The 19,820-nt window shown below is 44.3% G+C and overlaps 1 protein-coding gene across 3 annotated transcripts in view; it reads left to right on the forward strand.

Moving 5' to 3' along the window:
* Window positions 1-2,718: 2,718 nt before the first annotated feature.
* The window catches only part of LOC140471256 (pleckstrin homology domain-containing family A member 3-like), a 31,899-nt gene continuing 14,797 nt past the window's right edge, over window positions 2,719-19,820 (forward strand). The window contains exons 1-4 of one of the 3 annotated variants that reach the window (XM_072567218.1): window positions 2,719-2,900; window positions 7,560-7,676; window positions 9,536-9,691; window positions 11,594-11,730. In XM_072567218.1, coding sequence (XP_072423319.1) covers window positions 2,861-2,900; window positions 7,560-7,676; window positions 9,536-9,691; window positions 11,594-11,730 — 450 coding nt within the window. In that variant the 5' untranslated portion in view covers window positions 2,719-2,860. Of the gene's footprint in view, window positions 2,901-2,926; window positions 3,297-7,559; window positions 7,677-7,716; window positions 7,953-9,535; window positions 9,692-11,593; window positions 11,731-19,820 lie in introns of those variants that run through there. The other 2 variants (XM_072567220.1, XM_072567219.1) reach the window with 2 other exon arrangements.

Genomic DNA, 19,820 nt, shown 5'->3' on the forward strand with positions numbered 1-19,820 from the left:
CAAGTGGTGTCCCGCAGGGTTCAGTGTTGGGGCCGCAGCTGTTCACGTTATATATTAATGATCTGGATGAAAGGACTGGGGGCATTCTAGCGAAGTTTGCTGATGATACGAAGTTAGGTGGACAGGCAGGTAGTACTGAGGAAGTGGGGAGGCTGCAGAAGGATCTAGACAGTTTGGGAGAGTGGTCCAGGAAATGGCTGATGGAATTCAACGTGAGCAAATGCAAGGTCTTGCACTTTGGAAAAAAGAATACAAGCATGGACTACTTTCTAAATGGTGAGAAAATTCATCAAGCCAAAGTACAAAGGGATCTGAGAGTGCTAGTCGAGGATTCTCTAAAGGTAAACATGCAGATTGAGTCCGTGATTAAGAAAGCGAATACAATGTTGTCATTTATCTCAAGAGGGTTGGAATATAAAAGCACCATTGTGCTACTGAGACTTTATAAAGCTCTGGTTATGCCCCATTTGGAGTACTGTGTCCAGTTTTGGTCCCCACACCTCAGGAAGGACATACTGGCACTGGAGCGTGTCCAGCGGAGATTCACACGGATGATCCCTGGAATGGTAGGTCTAACATACAAGGAATGGCTGAGGATCCTGGGATTGTATTCATTGGAGTTTAGAAGATTAAGGGGAGATCTATTAGAAACTTATAAGATAATACATGGCTTGGAAAGGGTGGACGCTAGGAAATTGTTTCCATTAGGCGAGGAGACTAGGACCCGTGGACACAGCCTTAGATTTAGAGGGGGTCAATTCTGAACAGAAATGCGGAGACATTTCTTCAGCCAGAGAGTGGTGGGCCTGTGGAATTCATTGCCGCAGAGTGCAGTGGAGGCCGGGACGCTAAATGTCTTCAAGGCAGAGATTGATAAATTCTTGATGTCACAAGGAATTAAGGGCTACGGGGAGAATGTGGGTAAGTGGAGTTGAAATGTCCATCAGCCATGATTGAATGGCGGAATGGACTCGATGAGCCGAATGGCCTTACTTCCACTCCTATGTCTTATGGTCTTATGGTCTAACTGTTGTTACTGCACCTGCATCTACCACTTCCTCTGGCAGTTCAATGCACATCTGACCCAACCTCTGAGAAAAGGTTGCCCCTCAGGTTCCTTTTAAATCTTTCTCCTCTCACCTTAAAAAATATGCCCTCTTGTTTGGTGTGTTATAACGCATCTGAGCAGGTTAATTATTTCTGATGAAGGGCTTTTGCCTGAAACGTCGATTTTCCTGCTCCTTGGATGCTGCCTGAACGAGTTAAAAACTGAAAATGTGTTGCTGGAAAAGTGCAGCAGGTCAGGCAACGAGATAAAAACAATGACTGCAGATGCTGGAAACCAGAGTCTGGATTAGTGGTGCTGGAAGAGCACAGCAGTTCAGGCAGAATCCAAGGAGCAGCAAAATCGACGTTTCGGGTAAAAGCCCTTCATCAGGAATAAAGGCAGAGAGCCTGAAGCGTGGAGAGATAAGCTAGAGGAGGGTGGGGGTGGGGAGAAAGTAGCATAGAGTACAATAGGTGAGTGGGGGAGGGGATGAAGGTGATAGGTCAGGGAGGAGAGGGTGGAGTGGATAGGTGGAAAAGGAGATAGGCAGGTAGGACAAGTCTGGACAAGTTATGGGGACAGTTACTGGGCTGGAAGTTTGGAACTAGGGTGAGGTGGGGGAAGGGGAAATGAGGAAACTATTGAAGTCCACATTGATGCCCTGGGGTTGAAGTGTTCCGAGGCGGAAGATGAGGCATTCTTCCTCCAGGCGTCTGGTGGTGAGGGAGCAGCGGTGAAGGAGGCCCAGGACCTCCATGTCCTCGGCAGAGTGGGAGGGGGAGTTAAAATGTTGGGCACGGGGCGTTTTGGTTGATTGGTGCGGGTGTCTCGGAGATGTTCCCTAAAGCGCTCTGCTAGGAGGCATCCAGTCTCCCCAATGTAGAGGAGACCGCATCGGGAGCAACGGATACAATAAATGATATTAGTGGATGTGCAAGTAAAACTTTGATGGATGTGGAAGGTTCCTTTAGGGCCTTGGATAGAGGTGAGGGAGGAGGTGTGGGCACAGGTTTTACAGTTCCTGCGGTGGCAGGGGAAAGTGCCAGGATGGAAGGGTGGGTCGTAGGGGGGTGTGGACCTGAATCTGGTTTCCAGCATCTGCAGTCATTATTTTTACTTAATTAAAAAGAAGTCTCTCTTTTGTCCAACCCTTCACTATCTCCTCTCAACCTTCTCTTCTCCAGGGAAAACAGCTGGAGTTTCTCCTGTCTCCCTGGAACCCCTCGTGCCTGAAAACTTCTCATCAATCTTTGATGCACCTTTCCTGATTCTTTCACATCCTCCCCTCTGTGCGCTGCCCAGAGCTGGACATAATGAGCCAACTCAGGCAGAACAAGTGGTTTACACAGTTTGAACGCAACTTCTTGGCTGTTGTAAACCTAGCCCTTCTATGAAAGCTCAAAACTACACAACCCTGGCACTCGCCAACTGGAGCCTTTTCAATTCGCTCACAAGCGTCACACCCGCTCCCGGCCCCTCGTGATCTTCCAACCAGCGCACGCGGCTCCGGAGCCGTCCCATTGGCTAACCCATCACCCCGCCCCCTCCTGCGGCCTCTCCCCCAATCGCTCGCAAGAGCCGCCGCTCCACTGTTAATGATTGACTCGCTCAGAGGACGGGGGCGATTGTGACGGCACAATACAGGAATTCAGTTGACAGGGGGGGGGGGAACGTGGCGGAGGTGTTGTCCGATTGGCCGCCGAGGAGCTGTCAATCACTAAGGCGGCTCGCCGCTTCCTGCAGCAAAAATACACAGAGGCAGAGAGTGTGTGAACTGGCTGGGCATAGTATTCGGGAAGTTGCCCTTCTGTCATGGAAGGAGTACTGCACAAGTGGACCAATTATCTGAGTGGTGAGATTGGGGTTTTATACCTTGCTGCAGATGCTGTCCAAACAACTTAACCAGCACTGAGCCTTCTGCAGCCTGAAGAAACAGCGTACTGGCGCCGCAAAAGGCTGACACTCGGTGCAAATTGCCATTTGTTCTTTTATCTGTCTCCCTCCTGTAGATTTTGCAGATGCAGGTTTGCTGCATCGCTGTTTGAGGGAGAGACACCTGTTTGGATCACCCTGAACACGGGGTGCTGAGGCCCGTGTCTCTACCACAGCTGGCAGTAGCCAATTCAGCGTGCGACCCTCGGGCTTTGTTTGGCTTCCGACCAGATAATCCGGCACATAACTGAGCCACGCAAGCTTTCTAAAGGGCAGCTTGCCTCGTCTTTCCCAACATCTGCAGGGATTGTTGCTGGTGAGGGTTTCGTTTCAAAATCAAGGGTTCAGAAAAGACGGTGGGTGGCTGCAGTTCAACAATCTGGTCATTTGTTGAAGATGAATCTTTTCCCTTTCAGGGAATAAGAGGGCTAGGGAAATTAGTTTGGATTCTGGCAATGGTTGAGCAAGCCTTAGTTCTACAGGCAGAGTTTAGTTGAATTGGAAGAGAGCCTGGAAGTAAGAAATGTAGTTAATTGACAGAAGAAGCACTTTCGATTATGAAATGGCTTCTCGGAGCAGGCAGAAGGACGCTTCAATTTCCCTTTGTGTGAAAACTCCGAACTGAGAAGCCATAAACTCAGTTGGAAATTCTGGAAAAACCTCTTTAGCCAGAAAGCAGTGAGAATGTGAAACTCAAAATCACAAGGAAGTGGGTGCAGTGAATGGATAATCACGAGGGAGAAAGGAATAGAAGGATAGGCTGGTGGAGACGATGAAGGATGGGGGAAACATTTGTTTAGAGTATAAACAAGCATGGAGGGGGTGGGCTGAATGGTCTGCTCCTGTGATGTAGAGCAAATGTGTCAAATCTACATGAGCATGTAATGAACCTGTAACCTGTGTATGTGGTTGAGACTGTGCCCAAAGTACTGTGTACAGCTCTGATCTCCTTACTCAAGGAGTCATGTACCTTATTGGAAACAGTTTAGAGAAGATTTCTGAAGATTGCGCATGAGGAAAGGTTGAGTCTACATTTATTGGCATTTAGAATAATGAGAAGTGATCTTATTGAAATATATAAGATCCTGGGAGGACTTGGTAGGTTTGCTGAGAGAAAGTTTCCCATGGGAAGGGGCAGAATGTAATACAAAGGGGCATGATTTCAAAATAAGTGGGTCTCTCATTTCAGGCAGAGATGTGAAGCAATTTCTTCTGAGCGTCATTGTGTTTGTAATTCTCTTTTTCAGAAAGCAGTGGAGGCTGGGCCTTTGAATATATTTAAGGGTGAATGAGACAGATTTTTGATTGGGAGGGGTGTTGGCGGGATCAGACAGGAAAGTGGAGTTGAGGCTACCATCAGAGAGCCATGATCTTGTTGAATAATGGAGCAGGTGAGAGGGGCCAAATGGCTTACTCCTGCTTCTATTTCTTGTGCCTTTTATTGGCTTGTTGCCTGACTGGTAGGACCATCCTAGCTGGAAGGCAACACCTTTGGTCTGAAGCATGCACCCCTAGAGCTGAGGAGGCAAAGTTGTTAACAAATGTGAAATACTGAAATGACTGAGATCTGAAATAAAAAGTGCTGCAGCAACTCAGCATGGCTGGCAGTGTCTGCAGAGAGGGCGGCACGGTGGCATAGTGGTTAGCACTGCTGCCTCACAGCGCTAGAGACCCGGGTTCAATTCCCACCTCAGGCGACTGACTGTGTGGAGTTTGCACATTCTCCCCGTGTCTGCGTGGGTTTCCTCCGGGTGCTCCGGTTTCCTCCCACAGTCCAAGATGTGCAGGTCAGGTGAATTGGCCATGCTAAATTGCCTGTAGTGTTAGGTAAGGGGTAAATGTAGGGGTATGGGTGGGTTATGCTTCGGCGAGTCGGTGTGGACTTGTTGGGCCGAAGGGCCTGTTTCCACACTAAGTAATCTAATTTAATCTAGAGAAACAGTTAGTGTTTCGGGTCTGACATGACTTTTGTTCAGAACTGAGCAAGGCTTGTCCTTTACAGAGTTCACAGTGACTTTTTAATTATTCAATCCCCTGCTTGCTTGGCTGATCTGTGTATGGATCAGTCTTTAATTGGCTGGCACATTCAGAGGGCATTGCAATCCTCAATGGCATTATCTGGGTGAAAAATGCAATGAAACAGTTTATTACTAGCCGTGTGCCTGAGATCTGGTTGATACTGAACTTAATGTATAGAATGTAAATAGGCTGGGATAAGAATGTCGAAACCCAGTCAGTGTAACAGCCAGCTACAACAGAACTGACCAAATCGACTATCGTTGAAACAATAGGTAAGCTTCAGCTGTTCATTGTGAACCTTTTTCTTCATGCTTTCCAACTCAAGCTGACCTGCTCCCTCACCATAAACTCTGAGTTGTACTCTAACCCCAGCCACTCCAACATACACAGGGGGAGCCTGGTGCTCCCAAACAATGTACACCAATCTCCAGTTCAAATGAAACAAAATACTTCTGTCCACACCCTACTCTATTCATTCCTTGGTTCTGTACTCTGGTTTAAAGTGTCACTTCCTGAAATTGAAAAAGTACTCTCAGGATTTTGTCGACTTTAGGTTTCCTTTTTGGGGAAACCGAGCTCCTGGTGAAGGAAAAGTTCACAGATTGGAAACGCTTAATTTGTATGTTTCTCTTGTTACTAAATTAGGAAAAGGTGCAGGCCATTCAGCCCTTCAACTCTGCACCATGATACAATGTGATCATGGCTGACCATCTACCTCTGCACCATTTTCCTTTGATACTTTTTTTCATATCTAGAAATCTATTCATTCCTGTCTTAAATAGACTCAATAACGGGAACTGCACAGCCCTGCCACAAATTTGCCACTTTGGATTTGAAAGGCAAACTGTAGAAGCTTGAGTTTTGCAATGTGTCTGTGGCACCATCTGAGTGCATCATCAGACTGAGTTTGCAGGACTCTGCTTTAAGTGGCCTGGGCAGTGTGTCCAAGAAGCTGCAGTTTGCTTTTCCAGTAATCTGTGAGTTAGCCTTTGGGGAGGGACGCAGCTGCCTCTGGAGTGAACTTGATTTTTGAGCGGGAAAGCAATCCTGCTTGTCTGATTCCTTTTCATCAGTACTATCATTGCAGAAATCTCCAAGAATTCCCTCGAATCCCTCTATTGGCGAGGAGATGTGGCTGTGTTTGTCCCTTGGAAGAAGGATGACACTTGCTTGTGACAGCAATTTGCATAGTCAACCCTTTTAACATTGGTTCAACCTGTTTTGTTGCGTTACTATACGCCTTCTGTGGTCATTCAGTCCTGAGCAGTTACTTGCACGGTTTGAAGCTGTTTTGCCCAGTGGTAGGGGCACGACTCACTGTGCCACAACTTCTTAAATGTTCCACGTCCTTTCATCACAGGAGTCTGTGCGAGTGTGTCCATGTGTTGCACACTACATCAGGCTATCAGCTGCCACGAGGCTGACAATATCTAGTTGTCTTCTGACTGGAGTTTGGGTTCTAGGCATATCGAAGCTAACTCTTGAATTTGTGTCTAAATGTGCAGGACGCAGAAGTTAGTCTGGGGATGCAAATGGCAGCCACGTATAGCAGTTATGTGAAATTTCATGGGATACTGTGTTTTGTAACTGCAGTTGTTTAGCAGTTGCAATGTGCAATTCTGCAAATTGCTTTCACAGACCAGATCAGTAACCTAATTCAAAAGGTAATGTTCAGGGATATTCATTGAGCCACTCAGAGTTATTAGCACAGTTGATCCAAACGTTTGCCAAACGAGTAGATTTTAAGGAGCCTCTTAAACGGAGAGAGAGAGAGTAATGCGGGAAGGAATCCCAGAACTTGGGAGTTCAAACAACTGAAGGTGCAGCCACCGATGGTGGAGTGATTTAAAAATCAAGGTGCTTGAAGGGTACTAGAATTAAACAAGTGCAGCGATGTCTCTGCTGATTTATGGGACTGACCATAATAATCAATGTAGATCAGAGACCGGGTAGGGGGTAATAGGAAAATGGGATTTGGTGTGAGTTAAGGCTCAGAACAGCAGAGCTTCGAATGACTTCAAATTTACAAAGTTAATCACGGTTGATGTTAAAGTAATTATCAGTTTTACAGCTAAGACTGGTCTTTTAAAAACTGAAAGAACTGCAGATGCTGTAAATCAAAACGAAATCAAATTGCTGGAAAAGCTCAGCAGGTCTGGCAGCAACCGTGGAGAGAAGTCAGAGTTAATGTTTCGAGGTCTAGTGACCCTTCCTCAGAACTGATGAAGGGTCACTGGACCTTGAAACATTAACTCTGATTTCTGTCCACAGATGCTGCCAGACCTGCTGAGTTTTTTTCCAACAATTTCTGGTCTTTAGTTTGCTCACCAACTGTATTCAGGGCTAAGAAGCAAAGGCCGCTAAATGGGAGTCAAGTTGCAGGTCAGTTATGACCTTATTGAATGGAGACTGAACAGGCTAGAGGAGCTGAATGGCCGCCTCCTGTTCCTAAAATGCCCCAGACACACATTGTTGTGCCTTCACAACCTTCCACAATTTTTTTGTATTTCTTGCAATCATAATCTTCTGCTGATTCTTCCAATCCCTTTCATTTTGACAGGCTGGCAGCCACGGTACTTTGTGCTGGATGGTACTGTGCTGTCGTACTACGACTCGCAGGAAGATGTTGGGAAAGGAAGTAAAGGGAGCATCAAAATGGCCGTGTGCGAGATAAAAGGTAGAAAAGTGAAAGCAGCTGTTGAGCTTGGAGTTGCCAAACATGCCCACTGGACCCCTTTGGAAAGCACTCCCACAGTTCGGTATGGCCTGACCCGGGCTTGTGTGGGGAATAAATGACCAACCTTGATGCTGTGACCAAATGAGGCTTGGAATTTGTATCATTTCAAATGGAACCCTTCTGGAGTTCTGCCAAAGTTTGATGTTTCCTTACTGATGTCGCTGGGAGGGTGCAGTTCAGGTCTGTCCAGTGTGACAATGCAATCTGCTTATACAGGTAAATTAGGGAGGAATGGAAGCCTGCTTCTCCAGGTGATTCTGTGAATAGAATGGAATAAGTATTTAAAAATAGAATACTTGGGCCATACCAATGTGTGAAGCTGACTCAAACACAATCTCTGCCCTTATTCCACTGTTGCAATTATTTCCTTTGCATAAACCGAGATGGAACGGTCTCCTTGACCAAAGCCGCTGAAACCCCAGTAGGGAGAGTGTAAGTTGAGGACCTAACTTGAAAAATCAAAGCGAGGCCATTTAGGAGAGGTATTGAGAATCCCTAATGATGGTAAAAGTCAAATTGGCCCATACAATATAGCAAATGCGAGCTCCAGTAGAAATGTTTAAATCTGAGACTGACTGATTTTTCTTACTAGCCAAGAGTATTAAAGGATACTTTGAAAGGGTTCAGAAAAGATTTACAAAGATGTTGCCACGGTTGGAGGATTTGAGTTATGGGGAGAGGTTGAACAGGCTGGGGCTGTTTTCCCTGGAGCGTCGGAGGCTGAGGGGTGACCTGATAGAGGTTTACAAAATTGAGGGGCATGGTTAGGGTAAATAGGCAAAGTCTTTTCCCTGAGGTCGGGGAGTCCAGAACTAGAGGGCATAGGTTTAGGGTGAGAGGGGAAAGATATAAAAGAGTCCTAAGGGGCAACTTTTTCACACAGAGGGTGGTACATGTATGGAATGAGCTGCCAGAGGAAGTGGTGGAGGCTGGTGTAATTGCAACATTTAAGAGGTCCTTGGATGGGTATATGAATAGGAAGGATTTGGAGGGAAATTGGTCGGGTGCTGGCATGTGGGACTAGATTGGGTTGGGATATCTGGTCGGCATGGACGGGTTGGACCGAAGGGTCTGTTTCCAGGCTGTACATCTGTATGACTCTATGATATGGAGCAAAGGTTGGGAACCAGATCAATGAGGATTTTGTTGAGTGTCAGCTATGACTGGTAGCACTCTTGTCTTGTCCCACTCCAGAGCTTGAGCACAAAAGCCCAGACTGACTCTCTGGCGCAGTACTGAAGGAGTGCTGCACTGTTGGATGTGCTTTCATTTTCAAATGAGGCCTCATCTACCTGATTGGGTGTATGTAAAAGATCCCGTAGTATTATTTTGAGGAAGAAAGTGCCCCACTGTCCTGGCCAATACTTATCCCTCAATTAACATCACAGAAGATTATCAAGTCATTATCATGTGGTGTTTGCAGGAGCTTGCTGTCTGCAAATTGGCTGCCACATGACCTACATTACAACAGTGACTGCACTTAATTGGCTGTAAAGGGTTTTGATATGTCCAGAGGTTGTGTATAAATCCAAGCCTTTTGTTTTGAATGCCAGAACAGCTTTGAGAGGCTGAATGGCCTTCTCCTCTTCCTACATTCTGTTTCAGCCTGTTTTTGCTTATTTTATCTGTTCCAGTCTGTCATTTGTTGGATTTCCTTGTCACACCCTTGTCTGTCTTGTATTACTGTTGGTACGTTATGGCCATTAGGGTTTTTTTTTGAAAGATTCACATGACAGGCAAGGTAGGAAACAGGATCACTGTTGTCTTCTGCCACTAAAATACCATGTTTTTCTTACTAGTGTACACAGCAGACTTCACCCGGATGGACTTGATTATCCCTGGAGAACAATATTTCTACCTCAAAGCAGTAAATGCTGCAGAGCGACAGAAATGGTTGGTTGCTCTTGGAAGTGCCAAAGCCTGCCTGGCAGACAGCAGGAGCAAGAAGGAACGAGGTGGTGCCTTTTATTCTGTCTTTTTTTTTGGATGGTTTTGATGTTTCCTAGTTTTGTTTACTGGAGCGCTGTGATTATTGTCCTATAATGCTACAGGTTTCATGTGCTGTTTTGAGATGCTTTCCAGCAGAAAGTACATGAAGAGCCCCCTCTTGCCACTTTGTATTGGGTTTATAAACACAATGACCAGTACCAACCTGTTTGATTCTTTGAGTTGAATTTGCTCATTCCCGTTGAGAGGAATGCTTGGCTAAATTTAAGGAAGGAAGGAGTGTTCAGGATTCATCAACTCCATAATAGATTGATAGTAAATCTGATAATGGGGAAACTTATTTCCCCACTCAAGTGGTTGGGAAAATGGACATCCACAAATGGGGCGGCACAATGGCTCAGTGGTTAGCACTGCTGCCTTACAGCCCCAGGTACTGGGGTTCAATTCCAGGCGCCTCGGGTGACTGTCTGTGTGAAGTTTGCACATTCTCCTTGTGTCTGTGTGGGTTTCCCCTGGGTGCTCCAGTTTCCTCAATCCAAAGATGTGCAGGTTAGGGTGAATTGGCCATGCTAAATTGTTCCATAGTGTTCAGGGATGTGTAGATTAGGTGCATTAGTCAGGGTAAATCTAGAGTAATAGGGTAGGGGAATGGCTTTGGGGGGGGGGATACTCTTCAGAGAGTTGATGTGGACTTGTTGGGCCAAATGGCCTGTTTCCACGCTATAAGGATTCTCCTTCTTCTAAGTGTAGTTGAGACAACCAGCACATAAAGGGAAGCTGGATAAATACACAAGGGAGAAAAGAAGAGAACATTAGGCTGTTAGTGTTCAAGGAGGTTCATATGGAGCATGAACATTTCTATGCTGCATTTGCTGTGATTGCTGCTTCTGATCGTCATCCATTGAAATCTACTGGATAAATGCATGTCGATAGTTTACATACAGAAAATGACACCTTAAATGGAGTTTTCACAAATTATTCCTCTCCCTAATCCACAGATATCAAGACTAATGTCCACTTCCCCCTTGTAGCCACGCTGATATGAGTATAGGCATATGAGTACCTTGGCATACACAAGAGATTATATCTGGTCTAAACCTGCATTACTCTGAAGCATCAAGGAGCTTGAAACTTGAGGAAATCGTTTGGGAAATTGTCTGAGAAGAATTGTGTATGGGAAAACATATGTCCTGGTTGAAGCCAAAATGATGATGATGGACGCAGAAATGCACCAACACACATCACTCCATCAGGACGTGGCTGTTTGAGAGTCTTTTGAAATTAGAGGTCTCATTGGACTGAACAGATGTTTGCAAGCAGTCCATTTTTGGCTACACATGTTGCAGACCCATTTGGGATACTTGGGGGGTGAAGCAGAGATTTCCTAGGAACCTGGTGACTGGAACATTTTTGTTAGCTTTAGGAAGTGGAGTGGAACAAATCTTTCAATGCTGTGCACGTGTCTCTCTGCCAGCCTCCCCAGGGTTTTCCAGGAGGCTGGCATCAGGGCTGCCTTGTGAGGGGTTTGGCTGTGCCTGCCATTTGTTTTATCGCCTTGCAATCTTTCCTTCACTATGTGATGGCATCACACTCTGAATGTATGTCTCTTTTTTTTTTAATAAAACAACTCCATTCAACACAGAAATAAACTGAACAAATGCGACTAGTTTAGTTTGGGAAACTTGATTGGCATGGATGAATTGGACCGAAGGGTTTCCATGCTGTATGACTCTAAATCATAGAATCATGTAGCACAGAAGGAGGCCATTTGGCCCAATCAGTCCATGCTAGCTCTGTGAAAGACCCATTCTACTGAGTCCCCCTAAGGAAGTTGTGATTGATCCTCTTGTTAAAAGATTTATTTGTCATTTTTGATTCAAATATTTTCTAAAAATGTTTTGAATTTGCAGAAATCAGTGAAACTGAGGATACCTTGAAATCCAAAATGTCTGAGCTTCGACTTTATTGTGATTTGCTGATGCAGCAGGTACATAAGATCCAGGAGTCTGCACAGCCGCTCCAGGACAGTTCTACTCCTGATGTCGAGGTATTGTACCTGTTGTAATTGTACTGGCCTCCACCATTTCCTCTGGCAATTCATTCCATACATGCTTCTTTCCTTTCTAATGGGTATGTGGCCAGGGCAGTGTGCTTACAGCTGATTTGAGCATCATAAGTTACCATAAGCTACCTTTTCATTTGGCTACTTCTTAAGAAAGAAGTCCCCTCAAGTAAGCAATTTCAGCCTCTCAACTGAACTTGGTTATCACTCAATTAATTGTGGACTTTAGCTACAATTCCAACCAACAGCATTCATCTCTGGATGTCCAGGGTTTAATCCTTATGCAGTGTTGTTCTCCAGAGTTCTACTATTGAAGAATCCCGATGCTGAATTCTTACAGGGTTTTTTGTCTTTTTAAGCTCTTGGCATGACATTATTTATGACACTTCTCAAGTCACCAAGTCTGTAGCTTCCTTTCTTATCAGGAGTAGCTTTTCTGTTCCTCATTACGTTCTGTTTTCTTGGTTTGTTTCAAACACAGCCTGTCCTGCCATTGACGACTCAAATTCTTCTGCAGGCAAATCTTATTTCCCCATTTGTCACAAGGCAGTTAGTTATCAAGCTGATGTTAAAACAGTTTGTGCTGCTTCGACACCTCCTTTTTCCCAGAGATGGCTAATTGGCATAGTTTGTTTTTAATTCCTTCATAACAGTTTATCCTTGTCCTCTTATCTCAGGAAATAGTTTATTTCAGAAAGGGTTATTGCTGATTCTTTCAATCCATGAATAGTGATAAAACTTCTGAAGTTTACATTGTCACAGTTTGCTGGTGTTCTGTATAAACTTCCACAAATTCCGCTCAATGTACATTCTGTGAAGCCATTGCCTGATTATATAGTAAGTTTTTGGTTTGATGTTTTAAAAAGATCCGCTGCCTCTCCCCAACATTTCCCACCCCCCCACCCCCACCCCCACCCCACCCCCAACTCATCAGCCTGAGAAGATCTTCATTACTTTCTTCCAAGTATCCCATTCCATATTTCGCCAGAGCTTTGTTTCACTTTGTCAGAGCTTTGTCTTGGAATACCTGCTTTCCTTGGAATCCCCAGTTCGGCCCAGTATAACACACCCCACGTCACAGGCATGGTAATTTTGAATTTTTAAAATCTTATTCTCTATTTATTCTTATCCTGAGTAGTCCCTGGCTAAAACCAGGCGACCCAGCCTCAGACTAAGGGATAGGCTACTTAGAACTGGGTTGAGAAGGAATTTCTTCAGTCAGAAGGTGGTGGATCTTTGGAATTCCCTACTCCAGAGGGCTGTGAAGGTTTATTGACTGGAAGAATGAAATTATTAGACTTCCAGTATTAAAGATATCTTGGATATGGACGAGATGGTGGCATTATGGTAATGTAACTGGACGAGTAATCTAGAGAACAGGAGAATTGACGTTTCGGGCATAAGCCCTTCTTTAGGAACGTCTATTCTCCTGTTCCTTGGATGCTGCCTGACCTGCGCTTTTCCAGCAACACATTTTCAGCTCTGATCTCCAGCATCTGCAGTCCTCACTTTCTCCAAGTAATCTAGAGAGCCAGGCCTGTATTCCTGATGAAGGGTTTGGCCTGGAACGTCGATTTTACTGCTCCTCGGATGCTGCCTGAACTGCTGTGCTTTTCCAGCACCACTAATCCAGAATCTGGTTTCCAGCATGTGCAGTCATTGTTTTTGCCTAATTGTCTGGCCACATTGGAATTTAAATTAGTAAAGTTAGTCTGGGTAATGGTGACTGTAAAACTATTGTCAGTTGTTGTAAAAACCTATCCAGTTCACCAATGTCCTTTTTAAGGGAGGAAATCTGCCTTCCTCACTGTTTGGCTTTAGACCCGCAGAAATGTGACTGACTCTGAATCACCCTCTGAAATAGCCCAGCAAGCCACCCAGTTCAAGGGGCTTGCCAGTGATGTCCATATCTCATGAAATAGGAATGGGAATAATGGAGCATGCATAAGGGGCCAAATGGCCTAATCCTGCTCCTATCTTCCTGTTTGGAAGAATGCATCCTTTAGCATTGCTATTCTAGCTTCGATTTCTTGATGACAATAAACATCTTCTCCCATGAGTCTTCGCAGGAAGTTAAAATGTGAAATCCGTTTCAACTGTTGACCATTTCTCTTGACTTCTATTTTCTTGCCATTATTTTGTTTGGTCTTCATAATGCCTGCCTTTTTATACATTCATTTTCACTCCAATCATTTTGTTCATTCTCTCAATTGCTACCTGAAGGTCTGCTGCTGTGCTAGTCACAAGGGTGGCTTCATGTAGAATGGTTCACACTTGAAAATGCTGCCTAGTCAGAGAGAAAACCTTTTGACTTCTTCAATGATGGGTGAAATGTCATAATAGCGGAATGGAGATCTGGATGATATGATTTCAGCTGATGATAATACTGAACAAGTTGGATCCCAGAATGTAACCTGACTTGATAGGTAACATATGCAATGTTTACAGTTGGTCAATGTGGTGGTTAGTCACTGAAACCTTTTCATGTGAGGTTACAGATGTTCTTTAGCAGAACATAAGTTTATTTCACCCCGTCCCCAAAACAAAACAGGTCTGTGTGTAAGACAGTTAGAAAGATCTTGACACAAATAGCTAAACAAAGTTTTAACTAGTTTCCCAACACATTGTAGGGAGATCTTGGTTATCTGTAAGAATAATATGGTAAGAATAATTTGATTTATGGTAAGGGATTTTAACTTTCCAAACATAGTCTGGGACTGCCATGGTGTTCAGGGTTTAGATGGAGAGGAATTTGTTAAACATGTACAAGAAAATTTTCTGATTCAGTATGTGGATGTACCTACTAGAGAAGGTGCAAAACTTGACCTCCTCTTGGGAAATAAGGCAGGGCAGGTGACTGAGGTGTCAGTGGGGGAGCAGTTTGGGGCCAGTGACCATGATTCTATTAGTTTTAAAATAGTGATGGAAAAGGATAGACCAGATCTAAAAGTTGAAGTTCTAAATTGGAGAAAGGCCAATTTTGATGGTATTAGGCAAGAACTTCCAAAAATTGATTGTGGGCAAATGTTCGCAGGTAAAGGGACGGATGGAAAATGGGAAGCCTTCAGAAATGAGATAACAAGAGTCCAGAGACAGTATATTCCTGTCAGGGTGAAAGGGAAGGCTGGTAGGTATAGGGAATGCTGGATGACTAAAGAAATTGAGGGTTTGGTTAAAAAGAAGGAAGCAAATGTCAGGTATAGACAGTAGAGAAAGTGAATCCTTAGAGTATAAAGACAGGAGGAGTATAGTTAAGAGGAAAATCAGGAAGGCAAAAAGGGAACATGAGATAACTTTGGCAATTAGAGTGAAGGAGAATTCAAAGGGTTTTTACAAATACATTAAGGACAAAAGGGTAACTAGGGAGAGAACAGAGTCCCTCCGATCAACTAGGAGAAAGTGAGGACTGCAGATGCTGGAGATCAGAGCTGAAAATGTGTTGCTGGAAAAGCGCATTCCTGAAGAAGAGCTCAGCTCATGCCCGAAACGTCGATTCTCCTGCTCCTTGAATGCTGCACTTTTCCAGCAACACATTTTCAGCCCCTCAGAGATCAGCAAGTCAGCCTTTGTGTGGAGCCGCAGGTGATTGTGGAGATACCAAATGAGTATTTTGCACCAGTATTCACTACAGAGAAGGAATGGCAGATATAGAATGTAGGGAAATAGATGGTGACATCTTGAAAAATGTCCATATTACAGAGGAGGAAGTGCTGGATGTCTTGAAACCCATAAAAGTGGATAAATCCCCAGGACCTGATCAGGTGTACCCTCGAACTCTGTGGGAAGCTAAGGATGTGATTGCTGGGCCTCTTGCTGAGATATTTGTATCATCGATAGTCACAGGTGAGGTGCCAGAAGACTGGAGGTTGGCTAATGTGGTGCCACTGTTTAAGAAGGGTGGTAAGGACAAGCCAGGGAACTATAGACCAGTGAGCCTGATGTCGGTGGAAGTTGTTGGAAGGAATCCTGAGGGACAGGATGTACATGTATTTGGAAAGGCAAGGACTGATTCGGGATAGTCAACATGGCGTTGTGCATGGGAAATCATGTCTCACAAACTTGATTGAGATTTTTGAAGAAGTAACAAAGAGCATTGATGAGGGCAGAGTGGTAGACGTGATCTATATGGACTTCAGTAAGACATTCAACAAGGTTCCTCATGGGAGACTGGTTAGCAAGGTTAGATCTCATGGAATACCGGGAGAACTAGCCATTTGGATACAGAACTGGCTCAAAGGTAGAAGACAGAGGCTGGTGGTGGAGGGTTGTTTTTCAGACTGGAGGCCTGTGACCAGTGGAGTGCCACAAGGATCAGTGCTGGGCCCCCTACTTTTCGTCATTTATATAAATGATTTGGATGTGAGAATGGGAGGTGTAGTTAGTAAGTTTGCAGATGACACCAAAATTGGAGGTGTAGTGGACAGCAAAGAGAGTTACCTCAGATTGCAATAGGATCTTGACCAGAGGGGCCAATGGGCTGAGAAGTGGCAGATGGAGTTTAATTCGGATAAATGTGAGGTGCAGCATTTTGGGAAAGCAAATTTTAGCAGGACTTATACACTTAATGGTAAGGTCTGAGGAAGTGTTGCTGAACAAAGAGACCTTGTTCATAGCTCCTTAAAAGTGGAGTCGCAAGTAGATAGAATAGTGAAGAAGGTGTTTGTTATGCTTTCCTTTCTTGATCAAAGTATTGAGTACAGGAGTTGGGAGGTCATGTGGCTGTACAGGACATTGGGTTAGGTAACTTTTGGAATATTGTGTGTAATTCTGGTCTCCTTCCTATCCGAAGGATGTTGTGAAACTTGAAAGAGCTCAGAAAAGATTTACAAGGATGTTGCCAGGTTTGGAGGATTTGAGCTATAGGGAGAAGTTGAATAGGCTGGGGCTGTTTTCCCTGGAGCGTCAGAGGCTGAGGGGTGACCTTTTCGAGGTTTATTAATGACTTAGATGAGGGAGTCGAAGGGTGGGTCAGTAAATTTGCAGATGATACGAAGATAGGTGGAGTTGTGGACAGTGAGGAGGGCTGTTGTCGGCTGCAGAGGGACTTAGATATGATGCAGCGCTGGGCTGAGGAGTGGCAGATGGAGTTCAACCCTGCCAAGTGTGAGGTTGTCCATTTTGGAAGAACAAACAAGAATGCGGAATACAGGGTTAATGGTAGGGTTCTTAGTCAGGTGGAGGAACAGAGGGATCTTGGGGTCTATGTACATAGATCTTTGAAGGTTGCCACTCAGGTGGATACAGTTTGTAAGAAGGCCTATGGAGTATTATCGTTCATTAGCAGAGGGATTGAATTCAAGAGTCGTGAAGTGATGTTGCAGCTGTACAGGACTTTGGTTAGGCCACAGTTGGAGTACTGTGTGCAGTTCTGGTCGCCTCACTTTAGGAAAGATGTGGAAGCTTTGGAGAGGGTGCAGAGAAGATTTACCAGGATGTTGCCTGGAATGGAGAGTAGGTCGTACGAGGATAGGTTGAGAGTTCTCGGCCTTTTCTCGTTGGAACGGCGAAGGATGAGGGGTGACTTGATAGAGGTTTATAAGATGATCAGAGGAATAGATAGACAGTCAGAAACTTTTTCCCCGGGTACAACAGAGTGTTACAAGGGGACATAAATTTAAGGTGAAGGGTGGAAGGTATAGGGGAGATGTCAGGGGTGGGTTCTTTACCCAGAGAGTAGTGGGGGCATGGAATGCGCTGCCCGTGGGAGTGGTAGAGTCAGAATCATTGGCGACCTTTAAGCGGCATTTGGATAGGTACATGGATGGGTGCTTAATCTAGGTTAGAAGTTCGGCACAACATCGTGGGCCGAAGGGCCTGTTCTGTGCTGTATTGTTCTATGTTTCTATGAGGGGCATGGATAGGGTAAATAGACAAGGTCTTTTCCCTGGGGTCAGGGAGTCCAGAACTAGAGGGCATAGGTTTAGGGTGAGAGGGAAAGATATAAAAGAGAGCCAAGGGCAACTTTTTCATACAGAGGGTGGTGCGCCTGTGGAAGAAGTGGTGGGAGCTGGTATGATTGCAACATTTTAAAATCATCTGGATGGGTATATGAATAGGAAGACTTTAGAGGGATATGGGCCAGGTGCTGGCAGGTGGGACTAGATTGGGATGGGATATCTGGTTGGCATGGACAGGTTGGACCAAAGGGTCTGTTTCCATGCTGTACATCTCTATGACTTTTCTTTTAGATATTTATCAGGAATTGAGTATCACTCCTGCCACAACTCTTTAAACTTTTACTCAACTGACTCTTGTCAGTTTATTTTCCTTGCACTGTTGAGATTCATTTGAGTTTGCTGGCATAAGCCTTTCTCGGTTCTGATGGCCAAAACGTTTCCGTTCTAATAACTTGAAGACTTCTGTACAAATGTCCCTGGCTCGGAAGCTCAAAATACCAACCACATTTTGACTAGGGTGACTGGTTTGCCTGAACTAAAACTCAGTTTTGTTTGTTCGGGAAATAAATGTTCTCTTATGAACTGAAGTTAAATAAATGGCTGTAAATTTTGACTGTATGAGCATTTAGTCCATCAACACCAATGTGTCATACTAAGCACTTGATCGTCATCCTATACCTCCTTGGAAATTATATAATTGAGTTACTGTTCCAAATTATTACCTGAACTGATTTTTAAAAATTGGCTTCGCAGAACAGGTCAAAGTCCATATATCTTTATTTTTAAAATCCAACCCCAAATGATGTTTTCATATACATATGGCCTCCCTCAACACTATCTGTAGGTGGGCTGTCTTCCAACATTCACTGTGCACAATCAAAATGAACAATGGCCAAGTGAGCAGGGGTTTCTGTGGAATTGTGACCATGGGTAAGAGATGGCTCCTTCAGGAGACAAGTTGTGGAGGGGGATGTTTTTTTAAATACATAAAGCATTTGTTGTGAGGGATTGTTTTGACATTTCTCTGAATTGAAAACGTAGTTGTTCCAGTTTTACCAGAGCTGCATATTTCACGATTGTACGGAGTTTCTGGCTTTATAACGTGTGAGTTAGTTGAACAGTCAGTATAGTCCAATAGTTTATCTGTTAATTTATAGTATGTTTTAAGTGTTAGCCACAAGACCCCCCAACTCACTTATTTGCCTACTGTCAAGAATGAATCCCACTCACCTAACAAGTGTCTGCTCTATTAGCTCCCAATCTGGCCTGGCAACAGCATTTTTCAAAAGTTCTCATCCTTGTTTTCAAATTTCTCTAGAATTTTCTCCAGGCCAAGTCCCTCCAAGATGGCTGCGCTCTTCAAATTTCAGCCTCTCGAATAGCTCCAATTTTAATCACTCCACCATCCGTGGTCTGCTTGGGCAAGAAACTCTGGAGTTCCTTGCTGAAGCCTTTTTTCCTTTTAAGACACTCCTTAAAACCTACCCCTGTTGTTCAAGTTTTTGGTCATCTAACCTAAGATCTCATTGTGTGGTTCAATGTCAAATTTTGTGTGATAATTGCTTCTGCACTAGGCCTGGAGGGCATGTTACTGTCGTAAAGGTGCGACTAAAAATGCAGGCTCTATATACAAATTCAACATTTAAATATTTATATCCTATTTAAACACTCTTTACAGTAGATTTTATTTTGTATTCAGACCAGATATAATTGTGGAATATAGACCAGACACTGTTTTTGCTGATGAATAAATGAATGTTGCACTGCTGAATCATTCTGGGAACCAGGAAATATACAGCAAAGTACAACTGCTTCGGTTACAATGTAAATACCAATTTTCCAGTTGAGCTGTCTGAGTGAACCCACGCTGACAATGCTATCAGTACAGTGGAATGTTGCCGTGGGAGTAATGACTCTATACAGCATCTTGTTGATTTTAAGAAAATGTACTTCCTCTGCAATTCCAAATTACAGGCTTCACAGCTCAGAATTAAAGATTGTGAGTTCCAGGAAAGGGTGGATATCTTGCGTGGGAGACTAAAATTAGGGAGGCATATTTTAAGAATATATACTAATGCCTTGGATGACAGAAGTGAATGGATGCAAGTTTGCGGATTACAGAATAGTTGAGAGAAAAAGTAGTGAGGATGACCTGAGGAGTCTGCAGAGGGATATAAG

Source organism: Chiloscyllium punctatum, chromosome X (assembly GCF_047496795.1).
Source record: "Chiloscyllium punctatum isolate Juve2018m chromosome X, sChiPun1.3, whole genome shotgun sequence".
NCBI classification, from domain to species: Eukaryota; Metazoa; Chordata; class Chondrichthyes; order Orectolobiformes; family Hemiscylliidae; genus Chiloscyllium; species Chiloscyllium punctatum.